The 15,690-nt window shown below is 45.3% G+C and overlaps 1 protein-coding gene across 8 annotated transcripts in view; it reads right to left on the bottom strand.

The window, feature by feature from the left end:
• phc3 (polyhomeotic homolog 3 (Drosophila)) overlaps window positions 1-15,690 on the bottom strand; it is an 81,854-nt gene that overhangs the window by 30,382 nt on the left and 35,782 nt on the right. For all 8 annotated transcript variants that reach the window (XR_011344374.1, XR_011344375.1, XR_011344376.1 and 5 more), the window contains 5 exons: window positions 11,929-12,638; window positions 9,640-9,796; window positions 7,585-7,835; window positions 4,553-4,721; window positions 1,728-1,842 (listed from right to left, as the gene is read on the bottom strand). Coding sequence is in view for 5 of the 8 variants with exons in the window: in XM_069897518.1 (XP_069753619.1) it covers window positions 1,728-1,842; window positions 4,553-4,721; window positions 7,585-7,835; window positions 9,640-9,796; window positions 11,929-12,638 (1,402 nt within the window). In the remaining 3 variants the exon portion in view is untranslated. The remainder of the gene's footprint in view (window positions 1-1,727; window positions 1,843-4,552; window positions 4,722-7,584; window positions 7,836-9,639; window positions 9,797-11,928; window positions 12,639-15,690) is intronic.

Here is a 15,690-nt window from a genome sequence, read left to right as displayed (position 1 = left end):
AAAAATAGCCAGAATCCAAAGGGTTAATACAGTAAAATCCCTGTTATCTGGAATTCAAGCAACTGGAAGCCTCAAGCAACAGGCAAAAAAGATTGTGGAATATAAATAGATTAAAAAAGTACAAACATTTAAAATTGTGCCCTCTAGCAGTTAGTTCACCATGCAATATACAATCTCAAGCAAGCGAAAAATACACTTAACTGGCATCAACCAATCCACATAGATGTTGGATTCCCAGGGTTTTACTGTATCCAGAAATCTTATTTGAATGAACTCATTAAACATCCCCCACAGATCTCAAGGCCAAGATTCTTCTCATGTTCCTTATCCTGAGATAGAAACCCCTGGAGTAAAGCTCCTCAGCCACATGTAACATCTTCTCTGCAGGCTCTTTCTAAGTTTCAATATTCTAGCATTCTAAACTCTGCAGGATACAGGCCAAGTCTGCTCCATCTCTCCCCACAAGAATGTCTGTCATTCCAGCAACATCTGTATGGTGAAGCTTTGCTGCATTCTTTCATTGGCAAGTACAACTTCTTTCAAGGAAGGAGGCCAAAGTTGTACAAAGTAGTGCAGGTGGTCTCGCCACAGCTCTTTATGAATGCAGCAAAGCCAGTGCTGTCCCTGAACCTCCAGTGCTGTACGTGTGGAGTGTGCACGTTCCCCCGTGAGCCCACAGGGTTCCTCTGGGTGCTCCAGTTTACCCCACATCCCAGAGACGTGCAGGTTGGTTAGTTTGTTGCTGGGAGTGAAGTCTTTGCACAGATAAGTGGCAAAAGAATCAAGCAGATATGGATGGATACAGCACAGTAGCGGTCCTTCAGACCAAGATGTTGGGCTGACCTATGTAAATCTACTCCACAATGATTTAACCCTTTCCCTATCACACACCATAACTCTTTATTTTTCTGAATCCACTTACTGATCTAATTAGTAATGCTTCTTTGGGTTCATATGTTCTGGACTTGCCCAAGCTTAGTAACATTTTGGAAAGATATCTTTCAAGCCTTATCGGTGATTCTCAAGATCAAATTAGAACCTTGCCCTTTAATTGCTCTGTTCAGATCATTTCTCGATGATGTTTTACTGACTCCAACTCAAAACTGAATTTAATCTTTTACTTCATTCTTTGATGGCCAGATGACAATACCCCTCCTACACATACATAATGGTTAAATGAATTAGGTTTTGTTTAAGTTTAGAAAAAAAAATTAGATATGCTGTTAAAGAGTCAAAGATTAACTTCCAAAAGACGTGCTGTCCATCTCCAGGTTGTTGTCACTTGACTCCTAAGTGTCAGCTTTTAACCTTGCTTAGTGATAGGGGTTCCGAATTAGAAGGGTTTTGTTTTCTTTCTTCTCTTGATTTTTACAACACAATCTATAATTGTGCTGTTCTATTATGCATAATGTAAGCATCAACAAAAATATTTTAAAAAAAGAAAAATAAATTTTTACAATTTATACATTCTGCATTGTAACAGGCCCTTCCCGCCCACAAGCCCACACCACCCAATTACACACAATTAACCTACAGTCCCTGCACGCTTTGAAGGGAGGGACGAAACCAGAGCACCTGGAGGAAATCAATGCACACACGGGGAAAAATCTTACGGACAGCGGAGAATTCTAACCCAGGCGGCTGGTGCTGTAATAGTGTTGGGCTAACCGCTACACTCATCATGATAGCAGAGAAAGACAATGAAGATGCAATGGCTCAATTCATACCTCTTGGCGCAGGACATAGAGCAGAACCGTTTTGACCGTCTGAACTTGTGAGCGTAGTCCATCTTCCCACAAAACTCACACTTGAGCATATCTGGATCACTGCCCTCCATCCCTTCTGAAATGACAAATCCACAAGTAACCATTCTGGGAGGCATGTAGGGACTGAAAGGGAGGGGTGTCCTTCACTGAGTGCAAACAAGTCCTCTCGGATGTGTGATTTCGCCAGCGTGCCCCAGCTGCAGATCTTTTGGAATAAAGGTCCCAGCTTTTTGACATTCGGAAACATCTACCCTCCATAAAGACCCGGCGGCATCATGTGGAGCTAAACACAATCTGCTGGAGGAACTCAGCGGGCCAAGCAGCATCTGTGGGAGAAAAAGAATGGTCCATGTTTTGAGTCGAAACCCTTCACCAAGGCTGAGAGTGCAGAGGGGAGAGAATAAGTATAATCATGGAGGGGTAGGAGGTGTTGGGGAACCAGGGAGAGGTGAAGATGGACAGATGGGGCGGTGGAGGCAGATGATTGACAGCTGCCATACACGGGGTAAAAGAGGGCCACAGAAAAAAAGGGGGGAAAATCAGGTGGAGGAAAATGAGTTACACTGGGTGAAGCTGGAGGCAACTGATGGAGAGAGATTGGAGATAAAATGGTTCCAAGACTGTAAAGGTGCGAATGGAAGCTGTTCAGGGGACACAAAGGACATATTGGGCCAGATAGAGATGAAAGGTAGGGGGAGGAGGGAATCCTGTTGGTGAAATATGGGTGAAAATGGATGGAACCTGAAGGAGGAGGGATGAGAATGGGTGGCAGAATGGGTGAGAATGTGGGCCAATGTGAGGGTCGGGGGTGGGGGGGGAAGGGAAAAGAACAGAAGTAGATCACAACAAGAGAGAGGAGACTGATTATCTGAACTGGAAAGTTTACTGCTCATTCCATTGGGCAGTAGACTGCCCAGGCAGAAAAGGTGCTGTTCCTCTAGTCCAGGGTTGGCCAACCTTTTAATTTTAAATTTAGATACACAGCACAGTAGCAGGCTATTTCAGCCTATGTGTCCTTGGCACCCAATTAACCTACACTCCTGGTATGTACATGTGACATGAAATGGCCTGTTACCGTGCTGTATGTCTAAATTAAAGATTAAAAATGAAAAGGTTGGCCACCCCTGCTCTAGTCAAACCTCTCTCTGGCAGTGGAGAAGGCCCAAAGGGAGTAGGAAGAGGAACTAAAAGGGCATGCAACCAGGAGCTTCAGATACTCACTGCAGACAGAGCACACCTTCTCAACAAAATGGACCCCAAGTCACGTAACTACCTTATTCTCCAGGAGCAGTTGAGAAGAATAACGGAGATTATAGACATGGCATATCGACTCATTACCTCTTATATGTGCTCCTCCCCCTTCCTCTCCCCTCTCTCTATTTTAGGTGTCTGCCTGTTTTCTTCTTATTCCTGACTCAGACCCAAAACTTTGGTTTCCCTTCACTTCTTAAGGATGCTGCGAGACCTGCTGAGTTTCTCCAGCATGTCTGTGTGTTGCACTCGACCCCAGTGTCTGCTGGTTTCTGGTTTCTCTTTATTTGTGTCCATGCCTCCACCAACCATTCATTTACACTAATCCCACCAACTTCCCCCCACACGAATCCCCTTCCCTCCATCTCCCTCCTCCCCACCCTCAGCACTTTAAATTCACAGCAACCAGCTTGCCTTTGGAATGTGGGAGGAATCAAAACCACCATGAGGAAATCCACACAGTTGCAGGGAGAACGTACAAACTCCTTACAGATAGTGTCGGAGATCAGGATGGGAGCCGGGTTCTTCAACAGGATACCAGCATTCACAGCCTCATATAGAAAGTTGCAAGGTGTAGGCAACATATTGATGAAGCCAACTAAATATTGCTGGGAGGAGGTTACGTGAAGCTAATAGATGGTTGAACCACATGCCTCTGGTCATAGATCACGAAGCAGATTCATGTAATTAAACACAATGAATAGAGCAGATAAAACTGAGCCACTGTTGCTTTCCTTTAATGCCAACAGTGAATATTTATTTATCCATCCTTTTATGTTTTATGGGGTGCGGATGGTGTAGCAGCTAGCGCAACGCCATTAAAGCGCCAGGGATCAGGACCGGGGTTTGAATCCTGTGCTGTGTAAGGAGTTTGTACGTTCTCCCCGTGTCTGCATGGGTTCTCCCCGTGTCTGTATTTGGTTTCCTCCCCCCATTCAAAGAAGTCCCAGCGGTATGGATCAATCAAATGTAATTGGTCGGAATGGGCTCGTGGGCCAAAAGGGCTTGTTATTGTGCTTTATGTCTAAATTTAATTTATCCCTTTTTCCCTCTTGGGATAGAACATTACAGCACTGAAACAGGCCCTTTTGGCCCTTCTTGTCTGTGCCAAGCCATTTTTCTGCCTAGTCCCACTGACCTGCACCCAGTCCATAGCCCTCCATACCCTTCCCAACTTAAATGTTAAAAATGAGCCTGCATTCACCACTTCAGCTGGCAGTTTGTTCTGCACTCCCACCTGTGGTAATACTGTGGTGATTAAATTTGTCACATTGTAGTTGGTGTACCTTAAGTGAGACATACAGGAAGCTGCAGATGCTGGAATCTGAAGCTAACAACAACCCGCTGGAGGAACTCAGCAGGTCAAACAGCACCAATGGAAGAAAAAGAATGGTCAGCTTTTCTGACCAAATTCTTTCATGAAATATCTTGCCCACTTTTGCGGCTGCAGTAAGAATTATGATGCAACTGTGCGTTGTACATGACAACAAACTCCTCCGTCATCATTGTCTATTTTCTTTCCGAGACCTACAAACCTTCACCAGTGAGGTCATCCACGTCGCTGTCGAGGGACTCTTCCAGTGGTTTGTTGGTGTCACTCGGGAGTTCTCCAGTCAGCTGATCAGAGGAAGGGGGTGTAGCTGGACCTTCGCTCAGCACCTTCTGCTTGATGGGCTGTTCGGTCAGCAGAGATGAACGGCTCACCTGTGACAGGGAAGCCATCGGTTATCAACGTCATCATAAAGGAGTCCTAAACACTGTCAAACTTCCACAGGCGGACCAGGAAAGTAAACTGACTGGTTGCATCACGGCCTAGTTTGGGAAATTGACTGCCCAGGAACGCAGAAGGTAGTAAGCACGGCCAGGTCCATCAGAGTCTCCGACCTTCAATCCACTGCAGTCATCAATGTGAGACACTGCCTCAGAAGAAGCCAACATCATAAAGGACCTCCATCACACTGGTTAGCACCTTTTCTCACTGCTCCCTTCGGCCAGAAGGTACAGAAGCCTGAAGACTACCTCGAGGTTCAAGAATAGTTTCTTTCCAACAGCTATCAAGCTCTTGAACCTCCCCTTGTTCCAGTGATCAGGGATGGCTCCAACATCACAAAAGGACTGTCTGCACTACTGCAAAGTCACTTTTTTGCATGAGAATAACTTTGAAAGTTTATCATCTTTTTTTGTGTGTATTTATTATCTTTTTAATTCAATTATTTATAGATGTTTTGCAGTTTTTGTTTTACAAAGGACCAGTTCTGTTGCAGAAAGAATTGCAGTGAATCTGTACATTATACTTGTGTCTACAACACTAAACTCTCATCTTCTTACCTGAAACTTGTATGTCTCATTCTAGACTAATCTGCCCTGTGAACAAGACTTTTTTTTTTAAATCCTTGTAATGTTTTTCATTTCTGTGGCTTTCTTTAAATTCCTATTTACAATTACTGACTTTATATTAGGAAAAGCAAGAGACTTTTATCATTCAGCTGGATACCTGGGTGTGCAGAAAAAGCATTTACTTTTGACAAGAACAAAGTATCGGCAGGAGGAAGTTCCACTATTATATATATATATACATATATATATATCTAAGAATGGAGTTGTATTGATGTTTTATTTTACTTTAGAGAATTGATTCAATACTGAATTTAAATTGGATGTTGGAGAGATGTGAGATTTTTAATGAATATATGATTAATTAGGATTATTGTAAAATATATTGGAATTTAACATTTAGAATTGATTTAAAATATAAGAGGTCCAATTGAAATTAAAAAGCACATAGAACTCTCAGGCTGTATTCAAATCAGATTTGGTGGAAACTTTGCCTTTTAATAGGCTGAGTAAATGAGAAGGAACTATTTGGAATGGGGCAATGGACAAGTAAATTAGTCTTTGTTCTGATGTAGTATTTGGGAGGTGAAAGGTGCCGGAGTCCGTCGACCGCTGTTCAAGGGATTGTTTGTGGGAATGAGTCACATCTCATATGATAGAGGGGGGGGTGATGCCATATTCCTTAGTGCCCTAGAGGGAATTTTATTATTATTAAATATATGTTTATGAATGGAGTTTTATTGATTACGCTGATGCTTTATTTTACTTTAGAGAATTGATTTAGCACGAAATTTAAATTGGATGATGTAAGAGATATGAGATTCTTAATAGATATATGATTAATTAGGAGTAATATTAGATATATTGAAATTTAACATTTCCATAAGATTTACGTATTTGGATATGTTATAAATGTGTTGGTTTATGTAATCTCTTAAAAAAACACTCCATTTTTTTCTTTTGTGCTTTCTTTCTTCCTTTCTTTTCTTTCTTTCTTTTTGGGGGAGGGGGAATAAAAGTAAAAATATGTATCAACATCAGCATCAATTTCCCAAGAATGGGAATCGATCATGTCCACATCCTGGGGGAATAATCTCTCGCTCGGTATTTCTGGTGAAGTCACCATTACAGTGCAGGGAAGTGCGGAAAGGGCATCCCCTGTATCGAAGTTTGGCCTGGCCCTTCACTTTCCCCAGCTGTCTTGGACCTCACCATGCTGCTGGATCCGGGAGGGGTTATTGAGAGGGTGCAACCCCTACACACTTAAATCCATTCATGTACACGCTGCTCCTTTCTGAGGAATGGGGGACTTACACCATCAAATTGACTAAAAGGAACCTTAATCACCCAATAGGAAGAAAAGAAGAAGAGCAGGGAAAATACACCCAGTAAGCGCCCTTGGACAAATCACATTGTTGGCAGACCCACAGTTTATTGCCGACAAGGTGTTCTTGAATAAGTTGATCATTTCAGAGAGAGGAAGAGGCTTCATCTGGGCAAGGAGGGCAGATGTCTCATGAACCAGCTTTCTTTTTGAAACAAAATCCAGCATGGTGACTTACAGATTATTTGACAAGGTGAAGCAGGTGAACACTTCTCCCAGCCTAGTGTACATTGTGACCTCCTCTAATATGGAACAATAGAAAACAAACTGTGTGAGCAACAGGAGTGTCCCAGAGCTCTCCTTTATTTGCCAGTCAGTGGTCTCTTGCACCATTACAACGAAGCTCAATCCAACTTCGTCTAAGACCAGCATTCCATCTTGTGTCTCATAAGCCTCAAAATACAAAATTGTCCCTGAAGAACTCTGATGAGGAGACATTTTGTTACCCAGAGGATGGTGAATCATTGTATGAATTTAAGATGAGAGGTAGATAGGTTCTTGATTAGGAAGGATTACAGGGAGAAGGCAGGAGAATGGGGTTGAAAAGCAGAGTAAATTATCCATGATGAAATAGCGGGACGGTCTTGATGGGTCAAATGGCCTGATTCTGCTCCTGTGTCTTTTGGTCTTGCGTAGTTCTGAGTACAAGCAGGTGTTGGTTTCTCATTAACTGGCTGAGGAGGAGAAGGGGACAGTGATGGTTCAACTTCCAAATGTCTTCAGAAAGGGAAGTGTGGGGAGGGGAGGCAGGGATGTGGAGTTAGGGGGAAGGGTAGTGGGGGCAGGAGACAGGAAGGGGGAGACGGGGTGATGGGCAGAGATCATTAGTTAAAACCAAGCTTTACTCACAGGGAAGGGCTCCAGCCCCTCCTGGATGACGAATCCCTCAATGACGTGGGTCAGGATCTGTGGCTTCACGATGGCCTGTGGAGGCTTGTTGTCGATCCCAGCTGGACCACCCAAGTTGGGAGCAGCTCCACTGGGCTTCAGCTTAGCAGGTGGCACAATGGGGCTGGAGGGGCTGGAGAACTGTAGGGGGTCCACCGAGGACCGGATGACAGAGGCACCCGCCGAGGTCACGACTGGAGTCACCGCTGGCTCTGAAAGGCAAGGAGGCAAGGAGCCATCAAGCCTTTTCCTCATGAGAAAACCCTTCACTGAGTGCCTTTTGGGTCCTCTCGACCGACAAAGCAGAATGGAATTGGTCCCACCAGTGACGGCCATATAACCTGTCCTGTGAATTTTAACTGAGATCACTGTGCCTTTGTCGGATACTGGAAAGGCAAACGAGCAATCTGGAGAGCTAGGATACACAAAAGTGCTGGAGGTACTCAGCAGGACACACAGCATCCATGAAAGGCAAGAAAACTGACAAAGGATTATTGATCATAGAACTGTAGAACACTACAGCGGAGAACAAGGCCCTTCAGCCCATCCTGATTGGGCCAGACCTACCATCGGACCATAGCCCTCCCATTCATGTACCTGTCCAAATTTTTCTTAAATGCCCAAATCAAGCCCACATTCAACACTTCAGCTGGCAGCTCGTTCCACATTCTCACCACTGTGTGAAGAAGTTCCTCCTAATGTTCCCTTTAAACATTTCATCGTTCACCCTTAACCCACGTCCTCTAGTTCTTGACTCACCAAATCTTAGTGGAAAAAGTTGGCTTTTATTTACTCTATCTATATCCCCTTATATTTCTGTGCACTATTGAAATGTCACAATTCTTCAAGACACCCCACTGCTACATTCTCCAAGCCAAAGAGTTATGGACAATAAAGCTGGTCTGGTCAGATGCCAAGTTGTGTCCTTTGATTTTTGAGCAATGGTGAAGTTTGTCTTGAACTGAAATGTTGAGGCTGCTTCTCTCTCCAGAGATGCTGTCTAAACCACTGAGTCTTTCACATTTTCTGCTCACATTGTGGATTTTCAACATTTGTCTGCCCCCCCCCCCCCCTCTACCCCCAGTAGAAAAGTGCCAGGAGATATGGCTGAGAGGATGAAAAGCCTTGATTCAACAATGTGCCCTTCCAATGGTACAGCGCTCTCTCCATGCCAACCTCTGTGTCCAAGCAGTGGGGCTTTAACCCTACTGTGTCCTGACTCAAGATGTTGCCAACTTAGTGCCCAGCCAGGGGAAACACAACAATCAGGATCCTGATACAGAAACCCAAAGGCTTACAGAAAAACTCCCAGTTAATCCTGATCAGCGTTTATCCTTGAAAAATGGGGTAACTTTGCAGAAGTTTATAAAAGGTTTCCATGAATTTTATACGGAGAGGCTGGATAGGCTGGGACATTTCTCTCTGGATCGTAGGAGACTTCTGGAGGGTCTAGGAGGGGTGGCCCGGTTAGTGTAGCAGTTAATCCAATGCTATTACAACGTCAGCAACCCAAGTTTGAATCTGACACCGTCTGTAAGGAGTTTAAATGTCCTCCCCATGTCTGCTTGGGATTCCTCCGGGTGGTCCCGTTTCCTCCCTCCCTCCAATATATGTGAGGTTTCAGATTAATTTGGGTGCAATTAGAAGGGTTGAAGGGCCTGTTTTTATGCTGTAACGTTCTATCGTTCTAGGAATGATGGAAAGTAATTAATTAGGTTTCTTCAGAGAATCAACTTTCAGAGACTTGGGGAAGTATTGAGCCTAATTTCCAGTGCAGCAATTCCCTCCCTTGAGTGGTTCTTTTATCTCTCATCTGGGTGCCTGACCTTGAGTGGTTCTTTTATCTCTCATCTGGGTGCCTGACCTTGAGTGGTTCTTTTATCTCTCATCTGGGTGCCTGACCTTGAGTGGTTCTTTTATCTCTCATCTGGGTGCCTGACCTTGAGTGGTTCTTTTATCTCTCATCTGGGTGCCTGACCTTGAGTGGTTCTTTTATCTCTCATCTGGGTGCCTGACCTTGACAAATGTCCCCGGCCGTCTCAGCCTCTCCATCCACTGCAGAGATGGAGGAATCGGAGTGGGAGGTGGGCGGTGAGGCACCCCTGGGTGGCGCAAAGCATTCTTCCTGCTCTTCCCTCATCTCCTGGTCACAGGCATCCTCCAGCGAGCACACCTGACAGAGACACAATGAGTCATCGTTAGATGGGGGGGTCACCGAATGCTCCATTCTCCAACCACACCAGGTGGGCTGAGCCCGGTGAATGCAGACCACTTTACTCCACCCCCAGGGAAACTCTTGGTCGGCACATACAGGTGACCAAGATGGCGTTCTCTTTGGGAGGAAATGAATTTAAGAGTAGAGAGGTTCTGCTGCAACTGTACATGGTTCTGGTGAGGCCAGAGTATTCAGTTCTGGTCTCCTTACTTGAGAAAGGATATACTGGCTTTGGAGGTGATGCAGAGGCGTTTCACCAGGTTGATTTTGGAGATGAAGGGGTTAGCTTACTTGGAAAGATTGACTAGCCTCCAACGTATTTGTTGGAGTTCAGAAAGATGAGGAGGGAATTGTACAGAGACATAAACTTCTGAAAGAAATAAGGTAGAGACAGGAGGGTGTTTTCATTGGCTGGTGAGATGAGAACTAGGGAACATGGCCTCAAGATTCATGGGTGCAGATTTAGGACAGAGGAACTACTTCTCCCAGCGAGCAGCAAATCCACAGAATTCTCGGCCCAAGAAAGAAACAGAGGCTGCCTCATTAAATGTATTTAAGACACTGATATTATGGAAAATTCAAGGAGGTGGAGGTGAGCCGATCATCAGATCAGCCGTGATCTTATTGAACGGTAGAGCAGGCTCAATGGGCCAGATGGCCGACTCCTGCTCCTATATTTTACATACAGTCTTACACACGATCGTAATATTAACAAGCCTGGAGATTCTCGAACCATTAGGAGCACCTTCCCCAGTATTATCATTTCACTTTTTTTTTTAATTGGCCTCTTTCTCAGTCCCAAGTTGACTATCCCTCATTCAGTCATCAGCTCCCCAGCCATCTGAGTACAACAGTGAGGGTGTTATGCCGCAACTGAATCAAACTGTTTTGGCTACATCAGTGCAGATATGGTTTTCACATTGCAGGAAGCATGTTGAGAATTTGGGGAGGGTGCAGAAAAGATTCACCAGGATGTTGCCTGGATGAGACACTATTAGTAAAAGGAGAGGTTGAACAATCTTAGATTGTTTTCACCTGAGAGAAGATTAGAAAATTATACAAGGCATCAATAGGGTGGGTAGTCAATATCTTTTTCACCCCAGTGGAAATGTCAAATAATACAGGTCACAGATAGATAGGGTCACGGAGAGGGTTTGGTATGTTGACCTTCATCAATCAGGAGTTGGATGTTAAGGTGAAGATGTACAAGGCATTGGTGAGGCCACATTTGTAGTATTGCCTGCAGTTTTGGTTGCCTAACTACAGGAATGGTATCAATAAGATTGAAGGAATGCAGAGAAACTTTACAAGGATGTTGCTGGGTCTTGAGGTACTGAGTTACAGGGAAAGGTTGAATAGTTTGGGATGTTATTCTCTGGAGTGTCAGAGAATAAGGGGGAATTTGACGGAGGTATACAAAATTTTGAAGAGTACAAATAGGACAAGTGCAAACAGGTTTTTACCACTGAGGTTGGGTAAGACAAGAACTTGAGGATGTGTTAAGGGGGAAAGATGGGATTTTTAAAGGGAAAATTAAGGGGAACGCAAAGAGTGGTGACACTGTGGAATGAGCTGCCCGCTGAAGTGGCGAATACAGGGTTGATTTGGACATTTAAAAACATTTTGGAAAGGTACATGGATGGGGGAGGTATGATCGAGGAGCAGGTCGATGGGAGGAGGCAGAATTATAGTTTGACAGTGGCAAGATGGGCCGAAGAACCTGGTTCCATGCTGTATTAGGATGAAGATGAGAGCAGAAAAGTTTAAGTGAGATCTACAAGGCAAGGCTTCCATTTTTTGAAAAAAAACAGAGGGTTAGGGGCCTGGAACACCTGTTCAGATAGTACAGCTGATCCCATCCACCTGCTCTTTTAGACAGGTTGCATGCAGATTGGGGAATTTGTGTCAGCACGTTCACAGTACATTGTTTTAAATTGCTCTATGTCCATGTTATATCAATGTGAACCACCCAAATCAACATAAACAAGACATCTTTATCCTGGTCTGTAACATGTCTGCGAATCCCCCCCCCACTCCCCAATTAGGAAAACCCCACCCACGTGAGGTGAAGCGGACTGAATAAATCGTACCAACGGAACATCGACAGGAGGCGAGGTGTGAACCTGCAGGTTGACGGCGATGGTCTGAGGCGGAGGCAGGGCCTGGAAGGGCATCTGGATCAGGGCCTGGGCCGCTGGCAGTTGCTCCCTCGAATGGAGCACAGTCTGTGGCAGCACCTGTGTGGATGAGACGATCTCAGGCGCGACAGCCAGGGCGCGTACTGACTGCAGAGGCAGGCGCTGGAGGTGGGCGCCGGCCGAAGTGAGGACCTCCTGGGGAGAGGGGGCCGGGGAGGGGTCCTGAGGGCGGGGTGGGCCGGGTCGGACCGGGCGCAGGGGCCCGATCTGGGCCACGGGCGAGCGGTGGCTAGGGGCTTGTGGAGGATGCTGGGAAGGCTGTACGATGATGGTGGAGGGGGGGCTGAGGGAGCGGGGAGGCACGGGGGACACCACCACTGTGTGCTGCTGGCCCTGGGGATGGGAGTGGGCAGATGGCTGGCTCAGCGGCTGGCTGTGGGCTTGAGTGGAGATGCAATGCTGAGATGGCGGGGAGCTCTGAACCAGCGCCTGGCCTTGGCTCTGGACAGGTGGGCAGTGCTGAGGTGGGTCGGGCTCAGAAGGCTGGGCCTGGAGTGCTAATGGCTGTAGCTGCTGCCGGTGTTGGACAAGGAGCTGGTGATGGGTCTTTGGCACAGACTGGTGCTTCATCAGTGGGTGCTGTGGCATCGGGCTGTAGGGCGCTGCAGAGGACAAACAAACCAACAGTTAGCATGCAATAACTTCGCACTTCCTTCCAGATGATTACAAGAGAACAAATCGAACAATTAATTTTAGAAGCTTAAGCCACACATGGGAGACTGTAGAGTTGGGGTGGCTCACATTTTATGTCAATTTTTTCACGTACAAGTTTAGATGCACCATATAACTCTTGTACCCCCATTCAATTCTTGGAAAAATATTTTAAATAAACATATTTAGCATTTTTACGTGATATATTGATTTAATATAAAACAAAATGAACATTCCTTACCTTAATGAGACTCTTTGAGTGTTTTGATTTCGCTAAAAATAATTGCTAAGTTTTACATTTATTCTCAGTGCATTTCTCACTACTTGAATTCCTGTTAGAGATCAGTTTTTGGTTAATATTTTTTGCATGAGAAGGTTCACTTTTTTATTATTATCACTGGGGTGCAATGCGCCACTTTTGCTGTGGACACTTGAATCTGGCACCGCACGCAATCTGATGGAGGAGCTCAGCCAGTCGAGCAGCAGAACGGTTGAAGTTTTGGGCCAAAGCCCTTCACACGCGCAGGACGGGAGCTGATCTGCTCAAGGTCAGAAGAAGCAGCAGAAGGTGGTGAATGCAGCTCAGAACAATCAGACAAACTTCCCTCCCCTCCATGGACTATACCTACATCTCTGGCTGCCTGGGAAAGGCGGAGAACATACTGAAAGACCCATTGCAGCCCAGACATACTCTCTCCTTCCCCATCCCATCAGTGAAAAAGCTCAAGAGAGTGAAATCACACGCCAACAGGCTTAAAGACCGTTTCTTCCCCGCAGCCATCAGGCTGAATGAATTCCACAACAATGCCCCTCATGATGCATTTGCTTGGTGCTATTTGATCTTCCTTTTCATTGTGACCCTACGCTCTGTAAATCGTAAGAAGTAAAACACAAAAGTCTGCAGACACTGTGGTTGAAGTAAAAACACGATGCTGGAGGAACTCAGCAGGTCAGTGTCCTTTCACGGCAATGATAAAAATACATGACTGATGTTTCGGGCTTGAGCCCTTCTTCAAGAGTCCGAATAAAAGGGTAAGGGAGGAGGTGTGGTTGCAAATGCTGGAAGTAATAGGTGGAAAGGGAGGGTGGGTACAGCGGCAAGCAAGAAGAGGAGAGAAGGCTAGCTGAAGGGAGGGGGAAGGGGTTGGAGAGTTGTCATGAAGAAGGGAAGGGGAAAAGAGAGCAGGCTAGCAGAAACTGGAGGTCAACATTAATGCCATCCAGCTGGAGAGTGCCCAGGTGGAAAATTAGGCATTGTTCCTCCAATCTACAGCTGGTCTTGATAGGATAGTACATGAGGCCCTGGACAGACATGTGTTTATGGGAGTGTGACGCAGAACTGAAATGGTCGTCTACTGGGAGGCCCTGGTGTGGACAGAGCGAAGGTGCTCAGGGAAGCAATCTTCCAGTCTGCGCTCAGTCTCTCTGATTAGAGAAGGACACGAAGGGAGCACCGGATGCAGTAAATCAATTCTGCGGATTTATTTCAAGGGTTGCTTCACTTGAAAGGCCTGCTTGGGTCCCCAGACTGTGGTAAGGGAGGAGGTGTCTGTGCTGTAATGTTCTGTGTTCTATGTTATGTTCTTAATTTTTCAGGGATCGACAATGGCAAATACCAGAGGAAACCTGTGTAAGATGAGTGGAGGTAAGTTTAGGGAAACATCAGAAGTAAGTTTTTTTACTTAGAGAGTAGTGGTACTTGAAATACATTTGAGGGGGTGGTGGTGGTGGAGGCTGGATAATAGGGACATTTAAGAAACGCTTGGACAGAAGTGTGGATGTAAGAAGAATAATGAGTTACGGCTATGAGGGAGGGAAGGGTTAGATTGTTGTGGAGTAGATTTACATAGATCAGCACAATGTTGTGGGCTGAAAGGCTTGTACTCTGTTGTAATATTCTATGTAAATATATAAACCTTGGACAGTGCTGTACAGAATAGGGTGCAATGCTCTATGGCAGGGATTCCCAACCTTTTTGTTCCTCTGTACCCCTTGGGCATTTTTATAGGTTTCCGTGTACCCCTAAAAATTAAGGATTAAAAAAACACGACATTGTGCAATCTGACTGCAGATTACAACACCACGTATTGTACAGTAGTGGTTATTCTCTCAGGCTCAATGTACCCCCTGAAAAGTGCAAATGTACCACTGGGAGAACATGTACCCCAGGATGGGAACCCCTGCTCTATGGTAATGAACAAAAGCATCATTATGATAGAGTAATGGGTCATTCATGTAAAAATAGAAGAGGAGACATTTTCCACATAAAAACAGCTGTAAATTTCTCCAATTCTTTTCCCTGTAGAACTGGGGACACTAAGTGACTTGAGACTGAAAGTAAAATTTTAATTAATTTACTTTAGAAGTTACAGGCCCTTCCGACCCATGAGCCCCTGCTGCCCAATTACACCCACATGGCCATTTAACCTATTAACCCCGTATGTCATTGGAACGTGGGAGGAAAACCGAGCACAAGGAAACCCTCGCAAATCCAGGGAGAACTTACAAACTCCTTACAGACAGTGCTGCATTGGAACCTGGGTCGCTGGCTTTGTCATGTCAAGCTAACTGCTAAGCTAACGTGCACAAGCAAGAAGAAAATGAAGGTTTAAGGAGACAAAAAAAAAGCACTGAGGAGCTGAAATCTTGAGCAAACAATGAGAAGCTGGAGGGACTCAGCAGGTCAGGCAGAATATGTGGACAGCATTGGTCGGTCAATATTTTAGTTTGGGACTTTATCGAGAGGAAAATAAAACAGGGGTGATATCAAGTCTTTGAAGGAGAAAAAAAACAAATGGAAAAGAAGTTGGGGAGGGGCTGAGGTGATAGGACATTAGAACAAAGGTGTGGAAGGTGGAGTGACCGATAGAGGAAGCAAGTGTGGGGTGTGTGTGACAAAAAATAGAAGAGATGGAAACTGTGGAATCAGTCAGAGGTGGGGGGGTTACCTAAAATTAGAAACCTTGATGTTCGTTTCATTGGGTTTAAGGGTGTCCAGGAGGA

This window comes from Narcine bancroftii, chromosome 9 (genome assembly GCF_036971445.1).
Source record: "Narcine bancroftii isolate sNarBan1 chromosome 9, sNarBan1.hap1, whole genome shotgun sequence".
NCBI classification, from domain to species: domain Eukaryota; kingdom Metazoa; phylum Chordata; class Chondrichthyes; order Torpediniformes; family Narcinidae; genus Narcine; species Narcine bancroftii.
This window is presented reverse-complemented; position numbering and strand designations above follow the sequence as displayed.